Raw genomic sequence first — 17,220 nt, 5'->3', positions numbered from 1 at the left:
TCCTTGAATGGTTCAAAAAACATTTATATGGGTGGCCTTTATCAAGACGCAACTTGTTACAAGCGGACAAGTGAGGGACCACATCACTTGTGCAGCAAAACTCTGCAGCATGCGGGGAACCAGCTTGACCAACAGCAGAGAAGAACGATGCTTGGAAGCCATCTCACATGACGGAAGGCCTATTCGTTATTGAAAGACATTAATAAGCTGCAGCATTCAATATAATTTATTCACTGAACCATAAAAACTGTTTTTGAATGTGTGATACCTAAATCAGGAAAGGCTTAAACTTAATTCAATTCAATTATGCTTCTTTTTGATTAAATTACTCACTTAAAGGGAAAAATTGTCAGACACAAATTCAAGCATAAAAAGCCTATGTCGAAAAATGCAACTTTTTTTTGGACGAAAATATCGTAAATGACTGTATTTTGAAATGAAGATGATAAAAAGTAGCAACAAAAACCCGTTCACTTGATGCATTTAGTTCCAAACTTTAAAACAAGAGAATTGATCAAGCCGTTTTTGGATTATACTAAAATGTCTTAGGGGGGGGACTTACTTTTTTGGAACCGTTTATTAGGCTTTGCCAGTTTTTGGCCGAATGATGTCAATAAAATATTAAATCCATGTTTTAGGCAAAAAATCCACTCAAACATGTGTGTTCACAATTGATAGAAACAATTTGACCATGTCCATGTTTGCAGGTAGTTTAAGGGGGTACTACACCCCTGGCCAATTTTGTGCCTATTTTTGCATTTTTCTCAAAAATTATAGCACATTGGTGACAAGTAAGATTATATTATAGGGGCAAGGACTACAACTACTGTACTGAAATTCAGCAACTCAAAGCAAGTAGTTATTGATTTATTGATCAAGTATTGGTTTTCCCTCATTTTTGACTGTAACTCCACAACTGTTGTCTGTGCTGAAATAAAATTTTCAGTGCAGTAGTCGTAGCCCTTGCCCCTATAATATACATATCTTACTTGCCCCCAATGCGCTAGAATTTTTGAGAAAAATGCAAAAATAGGCACAATATTGGGCAGGGGTGTAGTCCCCATTAAGGGTGTGTATATGTTTTTGAATATTTTTACTGCTGAATGTAGTAAAAAGTACTTCATACTCATAGTCTGCTTTGTAGACCAGATACTTGGTAAAATGGATTTAACATTATTTCTTGTAAATCTTTTTCCCAACAGAATGTGTCTACCTATACCAATTGATGCTGTATATACATGGGTCAATGGATCCGACCCAAAACTCATGGCAGATCTAAGAAAAGTCAAATGGGAGTTGGAACTGAAGCGGAACCATTCAAGGTATGATGATCATAAACAGTGTCAGGTTGATTGTCTGAAGGGTCATTTGTCTAAAACCCCAATAAAAGTATTATAAACCCTACATCTTACCATAACGATAACCCTAACCTAAGCCCTATTCCTAACCCTAAGGCCCCCCAAAAAATTGTTTGTTTGTCCACGTCCGACCGACCGTGTACCCTGGTCCCGACCGTTTTTTTGTTTTTTTTGGAATTTTTTTTTTTTTGGAATTTTGTTTTTAAAGTTTTTAATTTTTTCGGCTTTGGAATGCCCAAAGACATAAACATAAAAGCTAAAAAAATTCATAATTAAAATAAAAAAAAAAAAAAAATAAATATTTCAAGATGTTTTGTATTTTTAATATGCAAATTGATAATTTGTATTCATGTCATAGTCTATTAATGATTTCAAAATGCATTGAATTTGAATGCATTTTGAAATCATTAATAAGTATGACATGAATACAAATCAATTTTCATATTAAAAATACAAAACATCTTGAATTTTTTATTTATTTTTTATTTTAGATCAACCATGAATGATCCTAGCGTTTAGGTCTAGGTCCAGGGACACTACAAAACCGAAAAATAAAAAACTTTTTTTTTTTTTTGCAATTTCGGTTGATCATCATAACGATAACCCTAACCTAAGCCCTATTCCTAACCCTAAGGCCCCCAAAAAAAATTGTTTGTTTGTCCACGTCCGACCGACTGTGTACCCTGGTCCCGACCGTTTTTTTTTTTTTTTTTAAGGAATATTTTTTTTTTGGAATTTTGTTTTTAAAAGTTTTTTATTTTTTCGGTTTTGTAGTGTCCCTGGACCTAGACCTAAATGCTAGGATCATTCATGGTTGACCTAAAAAAAAAAAAAAAAAAAAAATTTCAAGATGTTTTGTATTTTTAATATGCAAATTGATAATTTGTATTCATGTCATAGTCTATTAATGATTTCAAAATGCATTGAATTTGAATGCATTTTGAAATCATTAATAGAGTATTACATGAATACAAATCAATTTTCATATTAAAAATACAAAACATCTTGAATTTTTTTATTTATTTTTATTTTTAGATCAACCATGAATGATCCTAGCGTTAGGTCTAGGTCCAGGACACTCAAAACCGAAAAAATAAAAAACTTTTTTTTTTTTTTTTTGCAATTTCGGTTGATCATCATAACGATAACCCTAACCTAAGCCCTATTCCTAACCCTAAGGCCCAAAAAAAAAATTGTTTGTTTGTCCACGTCCGACCGACTGTGTACCCTGGTCCCGACCGTTTTTTTTTTTTTTTGGAATATTTTTTTTTTGGAATTTTGTTTTTAAAAGTTTTTTATTTTTTCGGTTTGTAGTGTCCCTGGACCTAGACCTAAATGCTAGGATCATTCATGGTTGACCTAAAAAATTTAAAAAAAAAAAATTTCAAGATGTTTTGTATTTTTAATATGCAAATTGATAATTTGTATTCATGTCATAGTCTATTAATGATTTCAAAATGCATTGAATTTGAATGCATTTTGAAATCATTAATAGAGTATGACATGAATACAAATCAATTTTCATATTAAAAATACAAAACATCTTGAATTTTTTTTTTTAATTTTTTTTTTAGATCAACCATGAATGATCCTAGCGCTTAGGTCTAGGTCCAGGGACACTACAAAACCGAAAAATAAAAACTTTTTTTTTTTTTGTTGCAATTTGGTACCCGGTTACCCGCCCGAAAAATGCGCCGGGTACCCTGGTACAAAATTAATACCCGAAAATGCCAGGCCTATGCAGAACCATCTCAAGAGTTAAACCAGTGAAGTGCTGTGTGTTTGGACTTATTTACCAGTCTTGTCAGTTGTCAGTTTCAAGTGCAATATCTGTAAAAAAAAAAAAAAAAAAAAAATCCGACCTACCGACCCAACTATTTCATAAGCCTTTATGGACAAACAAACAATTTTTTTTTTTTCCTAACCATAAACCTAGCCCTAGCTATAATCCTAACTCTTGACTTTTTAATGGAAGGGGTAAAGACACAGGGCTAAAGATGCAGGGGAAGGGGGTTAAAGCGTTGCTTCATATCTCCACCCCCTCTCCTAGTGATTTTTGTACCCCCATCTGACTGAAAGTATGGCACGACACTGTGTCGTATTCTTTTATTATTGTATTAAGTTTATTATTTACTCGTTTTTAACATGATTTTTTTTCATATTTGTTCACAGTTCTACTGAATCTCCCAATAACAAAACAAAGTAAGTACAATCCCAAATACATCATATTTAATTTAATGTATCATATTCAGTGCAATAATACGTACAGCACAATAAATAAAGTACTGTAGCAGGTCATGAATCACTTTGGCTATATGGTCATGAAGTTCAAATTTCTCCATATTTTGGTCCTAAACAGTACCAAAGAATGTCTCACTAAAAACTGGTAATTTGAAAATTGAAATTTGAAAATGTTTATAAGATATTGTGATGTCTTCAACTCGGGGCTTATAATTATTGTTGGTGAGGAGATTTATGAGGAGATGAGGTATTATCACAGAATTAAAACCAGAGAACCAGGACTCGGCCGCCATCTTGATACAGGCACGGAGCAAAAATTGGGGGTATTCGGTTTCCCTCGGAATGCGATCGAGGCATTCGTTGTCATGATAGCGCGACATGGATGATGGGTGCATTTGAGAGACGCACTTCATGCGACCTGTACGCGAGTATCAAGACGTTTCAGATGAGACGCAGAATTGTTTTCGTTCCTCTTTGCGCACCGCCGGCAAGGACCCGAATACTCCCAATTTTCTCCCCATGGCTGACGGCGCGATTGTACGTGGCGGTATAGGGAGTCCCGGTTCTCCTTCTCTAATTCTGTGGGTATTATCCATTTAGTAGCCAATTAACCCAGTAAATTATAGAGTCAAGATGCAAGGAATACATTGTAGAGATTTCCAGATTATCTTCATAACAATATCAATATAATCGGCATTTATTCAATATATGTATGCATAAGTCTTCAACATTCAGCTCATAAAATAATGTCTGCCTTCTCCAAACCTGAATCAAAGAATGAATTGATTGCCTTTCCAAAAAAACAATTTATAATATTCCAATCACGCTTAGACACGCTGGAGATTGCATTCACGCTGAAAAGCCACGCAAAATATTGGCGCAATTATCGCGCAAACAAGCGCTTGATAAATAGAGCTTGACAAATTAAAGCCTGTTAAAATAAACGACAGATATTTATGTAGTGTCCTTTTAGGGCCATGGAAACCATGATGAAAATTGCTTGGGTCACATCTAAAGAAGTCAGTCTGAAGATGAAGATTCCATTTTGCCATGTTTGTATGTCACTTTCGGGGGACAATTGCACCCCTGGATTATAATTCCATGCAGGACCATATTAAACACAAAACAATGAGATTCATTAGCGTCTGTTACAAAGTTGACAAAGTGCACTGATTCAGTAGTTGTTGAGATAGCTCTTGATATTTTGAGAAAAAAGTTTTTATATGTTGAAGCCTATGGCCGGCATGCAAAGCATAAAAGACATCAATTATTGTGTAGAGATTTCCAGATTATCTTCATAACAATATCAATATAATCGGCATTTATTCAATATATGTATGCATAAGTCTTCAACATTCAGCTCATAAAATAATGTCTGCCTTCTCCAAACCTGAATCAAAGAATGAATTGATTGCCTTTCCAAAAAAACAATTTATAATATTCCAATCACGCTTAGACACGCTGGAGATTGCATTCACGCTGAAAAGCCACGCAAAATATTGGCGCAATTATCGCGCAAACAAGCGCTTGATAAATAGAGCTTGACAAATTAAAGCCTGTTAAAATAAACGACAGATATTTATGTAGTGTCCTTTTAGGGCCATGGAAACCATGATGAAAATTGCTTGGGTCACATCTAAAGAAGTCAGTCTGAAGATGAAGATTCCATTTTGCCATGTTTGTATGTCACTGGGGGGCAAACAATTGCACCCCTGGATTATAATTCCATGCAGGACCATATTAAACACAAAACAATGAGATTCATTAGCGTCTGTTACAAAGTTGACAAAGTGCACTGATTCAGTAGTTGTTGAGATAGCTCTTGATATTTTGAGAAAAAAGTTTTTATATGTTGAAGCCTATGGCCGGCATGCAAAGCATAAAAGACATCAATTATTGTGTATTGATTTTTATCTGCCAAAAATTTTTTTACCTGCCATGTTTTTTGTCATCAGTTCCATTCAGTGCAAGCTGCAGGATTGCCTTCCCATTCAGCTGGTCGTCTTGGATACAGCGTTACCAGCCTCTGTGAATTTACAACAACTAGGGGAGGCTCACCCGTCATTTGCACAAGCATCAAGGCTATTTAATGTCACAAAAGATGGCGGATTGGTCGTTAGTGTAGTGGAATTTAACAAACGTAATGAAGGTGAGATCTAGTGTGGAGTGTGGGCATGTCTGTGGGGATGGGTGTGGTGTGGGTTGTGTGTAATTGGGTGTTGTGGGTGTCATTAGGGTGGGTGTGTGTTGTGTTTGCCTGCAAATTAATGAGGACTTGCACAAAACTTCCCATTTAAATCACAGACTCCAATATCAAATTTATTTAGGTTTTTCCCCGATTAAAAATCTGTTGATCTTAGCGAAGCATGTGAAGGCAGCAGATTATATTTATTTAGGTTTTTCCCAGGTTAAAAATCTTTTAATCTTAGTAAAACACTTTTATTATATTTTGAAGGCAGCAAATTATATTAATTTAGGTTTTTTCTCAGGTTAAAAATCTTTTGATCTTTAGCAAAGCACAAGTTTGTCTATACATAATATATGAAGGCAGCGAAAATAACCACAACAGTAACAACACCCACAGGTTTTGTGTGTGAAACTTGGTCAAAAATTAAGGTGCCTTTCTTTCCCTCCAGTGTTTTTTTTAATAAGTTCAATATATAATAGAGAGAGAAAACACATGTCTTCATTCATGTCTATAAACTTTGGAAAAGACAGCACAGAATTTCCATAAAAATACATTGAAGCTGACCGAATGTCATATTATAAACCTAAGCACTTATTATAATATTTGACAACATATTTCTCTTGCATATCAATACTTGTTTTCATTGCAGTTGATACGTTATTGAGGGGTGAGCATATTGTTTACCTTGGCAACAAGAATATCTCCCTATCCAGAGGATATTTGGTGAGTTTTAATTGACACTTTAAAAGCTATAATGATCTGATTAGCTCCTCATGTCTGAGCTGAGTTCTGTTACACAGTAGAGTAGAGAAGGGTTTGATCAGATCTAATGTTTTCTCAGATTGGAAGTTGGTCTGTGGTTCATGACAAAGTCATCAACATATCACACAGATTTAATGGATTTGGCACACTGCCTGGCCATCCACCATCAAAAGGTACATTATTTGCAACTTTTGAATTGAAATAAAAGTATAACTATAAGAACACAACAATAATGTTTCTATCATATTAGAGAATAAAAGTACTGTTTTGTCACTATTAGAAGGAGATTATTTTAATTGGACAAGAAGAAGGAAATGCCAAATTGTTCCATATACATTTGATAAAAATACTGGTATCTCCTGTGTTCTATCAGGTGATAGCTAGACACTTGGCTTGGTGCCAAGGGAATACTTTTATTGTCACTCCTATAGTCCGTATATATACCTCGAGTCACCGGCACTAGCTTTGAAGTTTCGCTTGTTCTGCGTTACTTGATGTGTGTACATACTTTTACGCGCGCGATCAACGTGCCGCATATGTACATGCAAGAAACTATGCTAAGCCAATGCAGCACACATTGAATTTCAAAGCTAGTGCCAGTGACTCGAGGTATATATACAGACTATAAACATACTAACCATAAAATCGTGTTGGATGTAATTCACATCAACTTTTTATGGTCGTTTTTATCAAGTTCAATGGGTTTAAATGGATTTGCCAATGTCACGTATAGGGTTACTTTTGTAAAATGCATTAAACTATCTGTTGGGACCTTGATATAAAACATAATAAAATGTATTAATAATTGATAAAATGTATGCTTGTCTGATTTGTTTTATCATATGCATACTTATTTATATGTACACCTCACACAGACAAGCGATTGGACTGCAGAAAAGAGCATCTCAATGAAAGAGTTAATACTAGTCAGTGGGATTACCAAAGATGTAACAGAGGAAACTGTACGCAATGCAATACCTGAAGAACAGCGCCAACATGTCAGCAAGGTAAGAACGCATTGGGCTGTTCCAGTTGAAATACATACACCCCCTATTGCCTGAATGGGCACACCATTTGAATGCTACAGTCTACACTACTTTTGTGGGAGATTAAGCTGATCATATAGTATAGAATCAATAGAGTATCTATTTGCTTGTGACAAATACATGATACTTTGGTATTTTTCTACAGATTGAAATAGATGTAATAGCAGGAATGGCAGTACTAACCTTATCAAATACAGATGCTGCAAAGGGAATCATATCAGAAGTAAGTTGCATGAGTATAGCATTTTTTTTGATTGAATAAATAGACTAGGAATTAGCACCGTTACCTATGCATCCAGACTAACCCAAACCAACTTTTTAGGTTCCTTAGATGGTCTCAAAACACATTCAAAGGGTTTAAAGCTAAAAGTGCTCCGATATCAAGGAAAATGGTCTCAAATTGTTCAACGACAATGGTCTCAAATTGTTCAACGACAATGGTCTCAAATTGTTCAACGACAATGGTCTCAAATTGTTCAACGACAATGGTCTCAAATTGATCAACGACAATGGTCTCAAATTGTTCAACGACAATGGTCTCAAATTGTTCAACGACAATGGTCTCAAATTGTTCAACGACAATGGTCTCAAATTGTTCAATGAAAATGGTCTCAAATTGTTCAACGCAAAATTGGTCTTGCATTTTTCATCTAAAACTGCTTTGTCACACCAGACTTTGTGAAGGAAGAGACACAGATCTTAAAAAAATGTTGTATTGGCGTACGCTAACAGACCTGAAGACTGAAGTGCCGATAGTACACATGGGGTTAAAATGAACTCTCCCAAGCTAATGGTAAATGTTTTTGGAACATGTGTTATCAGAACCATGTTGTTAACGCTTTAGTTAATTGTTTGTATTTGACAGGGTGAAAAACAGAAGATGATGCACTACATTTTATGTCTTCCTACCTCATATGGGGACTAGAACATGTAAGTAGAGAGAACAATGCTTCGTTTGAATTTCATTGTTGTAAATGATTTGCAGCTCATAAAAAGATTGCAGAACATAGGCGTAGATCCGGGGGGGGGGGAAACCTCCCCCCAATCTTTTGCCAGGGGGATGGTCCATACAATCATCCCCCAATGTTGACGCCTGTATATGGGTTTCTGACCAAATTAACCTCATATTTGGTCATTTTAGCCCCAAAGTGCCCATTTTGTGCGCTTCACGAATATTTTCAACTTTTGCACCATATTTCATTATTTTAGCGTCAATATGGCAAAATTTTTCGTGCGCTTTGTGCGCATTTGTATCATAAACCTATTTGGTCGCCAAAAGGGGCTGGATTCACTATCCCCAATGTCAAAAAGAAATCTACGCCACTGTTGCAGAATATAATCCTCACCAACCCTAATCCTAACCCTAATTTTTGGGTGGACTAGATTCTACAAATGCAACAAAATATTTAAGGGACTATGTTATTTCATATGACAAAAAAGTTTGATTGATTTGATTGATTCAACAAGGTAAGCTTATGCATTACAAGTTCAGCAGTAATTCACAATCAGATATTTAAACATGTTAACTGTTGTTTCTATTTAGGATGTACCGGCTGCAGGTGGTGAGGTATCAGCTAGCAGATTTGAAGATAATGAGGTAAATATTTCATGATATCTGACGTAAAACAGATATTAGGTCTATCCTTCATGTAAGTTTGGATGAAATTAGCCTATTGTCAAGACGTCATTGAGGGATTAGACAGCTTTATTCTGTAAGCTGTATAATTCATGTCTTGATGATACTAGGCTAAGGCCCACAAAAAAAGATTGTTTGCTTGTCCTCTCTACCGACAGGCCCAAATCTGGAAATTCCGGAAAAAAGTTTTTTTTTGTTTTACTTGTACTGTACAAATGAATACCGACCCTAATTTTGGAAATTCCAGAAAAAAGTTCTTTTTTCTTTCAATATTTTTGACATCCGTAAAAGTTTTTCTTTACAGTTTCTACACACTTCTAAAACTGTTTTAAAAACATGAATGAAGTGGTATACAGTAGAGAAATATTCCAATTCACAACTATTTGGGCTATTTATTAAGCTAATTAAAGGCATACAGTCATGTTTTGGCTATGACCTTTAAAAAAATCCTGACCGACTGACCCAATTCTGAAAAAGTTAAGGAGGACAATCAAACAATCTTTTTTTTTTGCCTAACTCTGCATATGCTTACCTGAAGGTAATAACCAGATATGGATATTGGATATCATACAGATATGATATGAAAATTGTATCAAAACAACGGCTTAACCCAAATTCATGATCTGACAAAAGAAGTATATTTGAGTGATAAAAAGAATCATATTGACTACTGCATTGATAGTGGTTATCGGGTGGTTAAAAACCAGCTGGCAGCATATCATTGGCAAGCTTTGACTTTATGCATATCGACCATGTAGTGGACACCTCATTCAACATGCTGCGACAGGAATGAGCAACACAGTACATGATTGGTGTGAACAATCATACTGAACCATGTGCTCCTGGAATGCATTGTTACCAATTTTTGATTGGTTGTGGTGTTTTGTTTACAGCAACTAATTTCAAAAGAACAGCTGTTAAAAAGGTCTATGATTAAATTAGGGTTTTAATCATGTTTCACCGTTGTTCATCACCGATTAACAACGATGTGTCTGCGTCGTCTGAGTGGTTTACTTGGCGAGGGCAGCTTTAGCTGCCCGGCGCAGTAAACCACGCAGATGACGCAGACGCCAGTTGTTAATCGGTGATGAACAACGATGAAACATGATTGAATCCCTTTCAACAACGAAAAGAAGCTAAAAATCGTATAATTCACGATTATTTTACGAGGAATGTCAGTTCATCATTGCCACTCAGCCTTACAAAAACTTCTAAAAAATGATTTCTCTTTTGATATCAGCAATAAAACTACAGAATAAAAAAAGCGGCAATGTTTAGCCGCTTCCTGATAAATACTGAATTCAACGTGTAAGCTGGCATACGCACAAAGGTTCTAGGCACGGCGAATTTTACGCGCTCTCGCGTAACGCGTAGTCTCGCCCGCGTTCGCGTATACGCTACAGTTAAAGTGTTGGTTCATCACGGATTAACAACGGTTGGCTCCTGTACAAAGGTATAGGAAGAGTTGTTGAATAAGAAATTAACAATGGTTTTCTTTGTTTTACACTTACAGGAGTTACGCTATTCCTTGCGTTCATTAGAGAAGCATGCTCCTTGGATACGGCATGTCTATATCGTCACCAACGGCCAGATCCCTTCCTGGCTCAATTTAGACAACCCAAGGATGACCCTAGTTTCACATTCGGTAAGATGAACAAAAATATTCCAATAATTGGAAAGTAAACTGAATACTTAGAATTACATTTTGGTACTCAATTTGCTGCTCTATAGACCACTTGACATGTGACGTTATTGCCCTGCAGAATGTGCGCGAATTATGGCAATTTCCATTGTTCTTTGCCCTGCAGTGTGCATGCGCATCATAGTTTGCTCAGGGCACATGCAATTTAAATCGCCCACCACATTTCATATAGTACAAGTAAGCTATGGAACAGTGTATCAAGCATATCGATAGACCAGTCCCTTGCCTTTGTTGATAAACAATGATGTCAAGTAGTCTATAGTTTAGCTGCTAAGCTCACAAATTAGTTACATTTGTCCACTTAAAGGAGTATTTCGTGATCCTAGCATCCTCTACTTATGTCAGATATCCACGAAAAAAATCTATTCCCAAAATTTCAGTTGATTCCGATTTTATGCGTTCATGAGTTATGCATGATTATGTGTATTACACTGCTCCATAGACAATGCGTTGTAATTTCGTTCTGGTGCACCAGAACGAAATTCAAATTTCACGATATCTTTGCTAAACGAATTAATCTGCAAGAAATATTTTGTACATAAACATTATGTAGCCAGAGGTTTCCAGTGATATAAAAATCTCAACTTTTTTTGAGAAAAGTGGGGGATGAGGCTGTGGATCATGAAATGCCCTTTTAATAGCATGAGAGTTTCCACACATGAAGTACATGGTCCATAGTTTATTTTAAGATGTGGAGGCATTTCGGTTTGACTTCTAGTGACCTCTAAAAATGTTCCAATCTTGTCGAATTATTTAAGAGATCAAAAGGATTTCAAAAATGTGTAATGTGATCAGACTAATAATTTGGTTTATATGTTGATAAGATTGGAGCATTTTTACCCTGTGTGACCCCTAGTGACCTGTGTGACATTTAGTGACCTCTAGAGGTCACTAGGGGTCAAATTCGAAATGCCTCCACATCTTAAAATAAACTTTGGACCATGTACTTCATGTGTGGACCCTCTCATGGTTTTATCACAAAGTGCACAATGATTCAACTTTGCACCTGTACTGTTAAGTGTGTACTATGACAGGTTATTGAGCATTCCTTCTTGAAGCTGGATCTCCGTGGAGGGGGGGGGGGGGGTTGACATAACAACTTAACAACACACCATAAATGTTTGTGAAATGCATCCCTGATCAAATAACCTGACAAATTTATTCAATATATTATGTTCTTTCAATCTTTGCAGGAAATTTTTCCCAACAAGACCCATCTACCATCCTTCAGCTCACCGGCTATTGAGAGTCATCTTCATCGCATCCCGGGCTTGTCTAAGAAATTTATTTACCTCAATGATGACACTATGTTTGGGAAGGAGGTGTGGCCGGATGACTTCTACACTCATGCAAGAGGTCAAAAGGTAAATATATGCATTGTCAGCTAAAGCGACAAAAAATCACCATCCTGTTCTTTGGTGGAAAAACTTTCCAAGGAGGGTCAGTTGTGCAGATTTAAAGAAAAAATTTGTTTCCTGAAGGAGAATGACCATAAAAATCACAGAAAGCTTGTTAATCTGTAAAACTTATTTTGAAAATTTCCTGATTAAAAAAAAATCGCTAAAAATCGGTCCACTTTGCATTGGCATGCATACAGTTGAAATTTGTGCTATTTATCTCAGTTATGACCCTATACTCTGTAAGGAGGTGTGTGTTGCCAGGTAGTACATAAAAGAAGTCATTACTCCCAGCACTAGATAATGCTAAACCAAAAGAAAACAATTTTTATCATAGAAGACCACACACAGAACGTTTTCCATGGACAGTGCTTTTTAGGTTGTCAGACAGAGAGACCTCATGTAGCATGAGTCTTCAATTTGTGGGGTGGGGTGTGTCTGTGTGTCAACCATAATGTTAGACTTAAAGGTAAAATTTGGGCTCCTATTAACAGCAAGTCCTATTGCAACCATTATTATGTTTTGATGAATCCAATGTGTGAAAATATTGGCTCCAAAACATAATAATGATAAAATTGGAAATTTTACGCCCAGTTTCGCAATGAATTTTAAAATACCGTAAACGTTCGCCTAATGGCGCACCTGGGCTCCTTTGCCTTGGGGTATATTTCATGTACAATTAGAGAACTCCCTCCTCAAAAATCCTAAAAGAATTTTATTTGAGGGCACTTTTAGTTTGTGTCTAAAATTCCAGTTATGTCAAGGGAGCCCATAGCGCCGTTAGGCGAACGTGTTCAAAAGCCATAGCTCGACCAATAAATATGGGTCATAGATGCACCATGGGAGCCTTCATGGAATGGTGTGCTTAAGGTCACACACTGAGGTCAAATGTCATTTGAGTTACTGTCAAATATGCTGAAAATGAAAAATATGGTTTTATATGAACTTTCAAGGCCTGTTGCAACTATACTTAGCTGCACTATGTGTGGTGTTCAATACACCCATATCATCAGAAGACCTAGGGCCATCATCCCTATTTTTTATGTAAAATTTCAGGTATCAAAGAAAAGTAAACAAATAAATATATTGGGTAAGATAGGTTTTTATCATGCGTAATTAAAACATATCCAATGTTGTTGGTGTGCATATCACTTCTCAGTTAGTTATTTTAAGTTTCTCCCACATTTATTTCTTAAACAGGTGTATCTGACCTGGCCTGTTCCAAATTGTGCCGAGGGATGTCCGTCGTCATGGATCCGCGACAACTACTGTGACAAAGCATGCAATACATCAGAGTGTGACTGGGATGGGGGTGACTGTGATGGTAAGAAAAAAGAAATTGAAGACTTTACTTTGTCTTATCATGAGTTGAAGAGGTGCTTTTATGCGATTTTGCCACAGGTGTATCAACAAACCGCCCTCTTGGTCCAAAAGAGCTCAAACAAAAGCTAAGAAACCAAAACAAATAAATAATAAACAAGCAATTAAGAAGAAAGAAAGAATAGTCAACCCAAAGTGTTACAATTAAACAAGACAACAAATAAACATAAATATCAACCGGCATACAACCCCCATGGGATTCGAACCCACGATCTTCCGATCTCTAGACGAACGCCCTGTCCATTAGGCTACCAGCTCCCACTGATAAGCAGTGGTTAAAACTGGGTACCATGCAGGCAGTCGAGGTCATACAATACACACAAACAAATACACAAATTCACAAGTACATGAGATCATTACTGATGCTTAATTAACTAAGTAATTAACAAGATCAAAACCATAAACAATGAGTTTTAAGAGCATTATAGATCAAATGGTAGGTATGAATGTAAAATGTTGCTACCGATGAAGAAAAAGATTTATCAAAACAGAAATAGTAGTGTCACTATAAATGAATTTAAGGTGATTGTTTTCTTTTAAACTTTTTATCATAGCATCTCGTACTGGAGGAGACACGGCACAAGGTGGACAAGCAGGAGGGGCATATTTAGAACAAAGTAAGTCACAATGTAGGAAACAAATTTACCTTGCATGTTACATCGTTTAAGCTAAAATTGGGGGCTTCAGAGATGCAACTATTCAGTAGAAAAAGCTCTCCTTAACTTCAGAAGAGAGATATGTACATGTAACTCATGTGGAATTGTTTGAAACTCAGTTCAGTTCAAATCACTCCATTGACAGCTCGTCTAAACATTTTGAGGAGAGCCATTTGTAGCTCACCTGCCATTTTCAAAAGCCCAAGCTTGTAATGGGCTTTTCCAGTTGAAATCCATACACCCCCAATGGGAGACATGATCTTTTTATCCCACACAGGGGGTGTAGATTTCAAATGGAATCACCCATTCAGGTAACCCCATTTGAAATTCACACTCTCTCTGTGTGGAAGATTAAGGCAATGGCTTCCATAGGGGGGTGTGGATTTGAAATGGAATTGCCAAATGTAGGTAATTGAAAAGTTGATTAGATCATGATGTACTTTGTTCAGCTAAGAATATAGTTTTGTTTTTTGTTAATTTGGGCATAATCATTTCCGTGGTCTGGGCTATGCGTTCGCGTACACGAGCTTAAATACACAGACGATAGACAATCATGCTGATTAGCTGATCAGTGGTCTTGACAACTAGATGGTTGACCCATTGGTCATCAGCGCATTGAAGGGGAGGAGACTTTGCTACTTCTACGCGATTGCTGATCACCAGCGTGTACCTGGACCACAGAGAAATAAAAAAATAAATATTAAATTAATGTGTGCACCAGTCATGCAGTACACAAAGGATACAGCTGTCAACACTGCAACTCTGTCACACTAGCAAAAGGTAAATTAAGTAAACACATCTCATGGGAGAATAACACTTTAGTTATAAACAAAGTTAAAAACCCAAGTATATTAATGGAGATCAAATTGGAATGATCTTATTTTATCTACTTCAAACATTGAGATTGTTAACCTATAAAGTTGTGCTCTTTTACAGTGTATTGTAACTCAGGCTGCGCTAATGGTTGGGTAGCAGACAAGTACTGTGATCAGGTCAGTATATATCTCACTAGTTGGCACTATTGTGGTAGTATTAATGTAGTCTCTGTAGAGGAGAGAAGTGTAAGAAGGTTTAACCTAGAGTCCGAAGTTTTCCGTTTTTTTTTACGGAAAACGGAAGAAAATCACGGAATCGGAGGTACAACATGGAAAATGACATTTTTGTATGATGTGACAAAAATTGTTAAAAGATAAAAGAAATAAATGTTAAAAACAATCATGAGTTGTGTATCTCAATTTTTATGATAAAAATACTGTTTAATAATACCAAAATAACAGTATATTACCAAGGCATGAACCCCTATATCCTTCCAAACATCGTAATAGTCGGCCTATTATCTTGAGAATATTCCAATCAGAGCGTATTGATCGCGATATTGAACGCTTTATTGTGACATTAATATCATTGTTTATACATTTTAAGCTTTATTCATGACACAGATTTACAAATTTTACAACACGGATTACAACACAGAAAATAGATTTTGGAAAACGGTAAACTTCGGACTCTAGTTTAACCCCTCTGAACTTACGATGCATATTATGGCATTGAAATTTCTGCATTTCTGTCACTTTCTCTTTAAAAAAATTGGGATTTAATAGAAGGGGAGCGTTTAATGGAGTAAATACGGTATGTCTTGTTAGCAGTATATTTAACTCTAAGAACCTATGTTGTTCTTTTGTAGGCGTGCAACGTACAACAGTGTGGTTTTGATGCCGGTGATTGCGGAACTGTTAACTTCCATAGGCTTCATTCTGTCAAGATTGAAAGGCCTACAGAAGTAACCCTACCCAGAGGTAAGGGATAGGTGTTTTTTTTATCACACCATATTTGAGAAAAAATAATCATATTAGGCCAAAAAAAAAAAAAAAGGTTTGTCTAAAAGCTCACGAGTGGTTTGGAAACAAATGCGAAATGCAATTTTTTTTTGTATGGTATTTTGAGGAAAAAATCTGATTTTTGCTGAATTTTTCAAATCGCGCGATTTTACAAATTGAGAGCTTTGAGATAAACTTTTTTTGGCCATACTTTAACAGGTTATAATATGCTGGAAACTCCGGTGGGATTGAACTTGTAGTTCATATTCATAATAGATATTCAGATGAAGTTTTCCAATTTCCACTGTATCTCAAAGTCAGTTTGGGTGTAATATTGCTCATCTTTCTTGATGGTGTCACACATGTACCTTTTTTTCACCTCAAGTTTGGTAGTGACTTCAGTGCTTTCACGCAGTTGCGTTGCAAACATGCCAACAAATCGCCCTTGTATGTATGTGTATACGCTGTGTGGGATTAGGTTAGCGTACACAATTTAATATCACAAGCAGCGAAATATACACCTACTTAACTACCAAACTGGAGGTGAAAGAAGAAGGTATAAGAAGATTATCACAAATCTATTCAATACATTGGGCTATGTTGAAATCCATATACCCCTTATGGAAGGCATGATCTTAATCTGTAACATAGGGTGTGTACATTTCAATATACATTTCAATATACATTTCAATGGATCATTCGATCATATTGCAGCGAGCTCAGAACAAAGTTATCAGATTTATTCTGGGCAAAGATCACATGTATCATATTAATAAAGCTGACTTTCAGGATTTAGGCATTTCAAATATCAGGACAAGGGCTGAGCAGCTCCGTTTGAACCATGTTTTTAATATTTTTCATGATGTTTGCCCAAGCTATATGAAAGAAAACTTTGTCAAATTATCTCATCTTCATCGTTATAACACTAGGGGTAGCAATTTTAACTTCCAAGTTCCAAAAATCAAAACAGCAGATTCTGCTTCCTTTTTTACAATGCAATCCATGATTGGAACAAACTTCCTGAGAATGTCAAATTG

General features: G+C 36.1%; 1 protein-coding gene across 1 annotated transcript in view; it reads left to right on the top strand.

Annotated features, from left to right (window-relative positions):
* The window catches only part of LOC140167834 (N-acetylglucosamine-1-phosphotransferase subunits alpha/beta-like), a 59,988-nt gene that overhangs the window by 15,061 nt on the left and 27,707 nt on the right, over positions 1 to 17,220 (top strand). Inside the window, exons 3-16 of the mRNA XM_072191125.1 lie at positions 1,203 to 1,322; positions 3,531 to 3,560; positions 5,555 to 5,748; positions 6,437 to 6,510; positions 7,425 to 7,556; positions 7,741 to 7,818; positions 8,466 to 8,525; positions 9,139 to 9,192; positions 10,745 to 10,876; positions 12,127 to 12,297; positions 13,531 to 13,654; positions 14,265 to 14,327; positions 15,303 to 15,358; positions 16,051 to 16,162. Coding sequence (XP_072047226.1) covers positions 1,203 to 1,322; positions 3,531 to 3,560; positions 5,555 to 5,748; positions 6,437 to 6,510; positions 7,425 to 7,556; positions 7,741 to 7,818; positions 8,466 to 8,525; positions 9,139 to 9,192; positions 10,745 to 10,876; positions 12,127 to 12,297; positions 13,531 to 13,654; positions 14,265 to 14,327; positions 15,303 to 15,358; positions 16,051 to 16,162 — 1,400 coding nt within the window. The remainder of the gene's footprint in view (positions 1 to 1,202; positions 1,323 to 3,530; positions 3,561 to 5,554; positions 5,749 to 6,436; positions 6,511 to 7,424; positions 7,557 to 7,740; positions 7,819 to 8,465; positions 8,526 to 9,138; positions 9,193 to 10,744; positions 10,877 to 12,126; positions 12,298 to 13,530; positions 13,655 to 14,264; positions 14,328 to 15,302; positions 15,359 to 16,050; positions 16,163 to 17,220) is intronic.

Source organism: Amphiura filiformis, chromosome 13, assembly GCF_039555335.1.
Source record: "Amphiura filiformis chromosome 13, Afil_fr2py, whole genome shotgun sequence".
In the NCBI taxonomy this organism is placed as follows: Eukaryota; Metazoa; Echinodermata; class Ophiuroidea; order Amphilepidida; family Amphiuridae; genus Amphiura; species Amphiura filiformis.
Note: the sequence above shows the minus strand (reverse complement) of the source record. Positions and strands in the feature narration are given on the sequence as shown.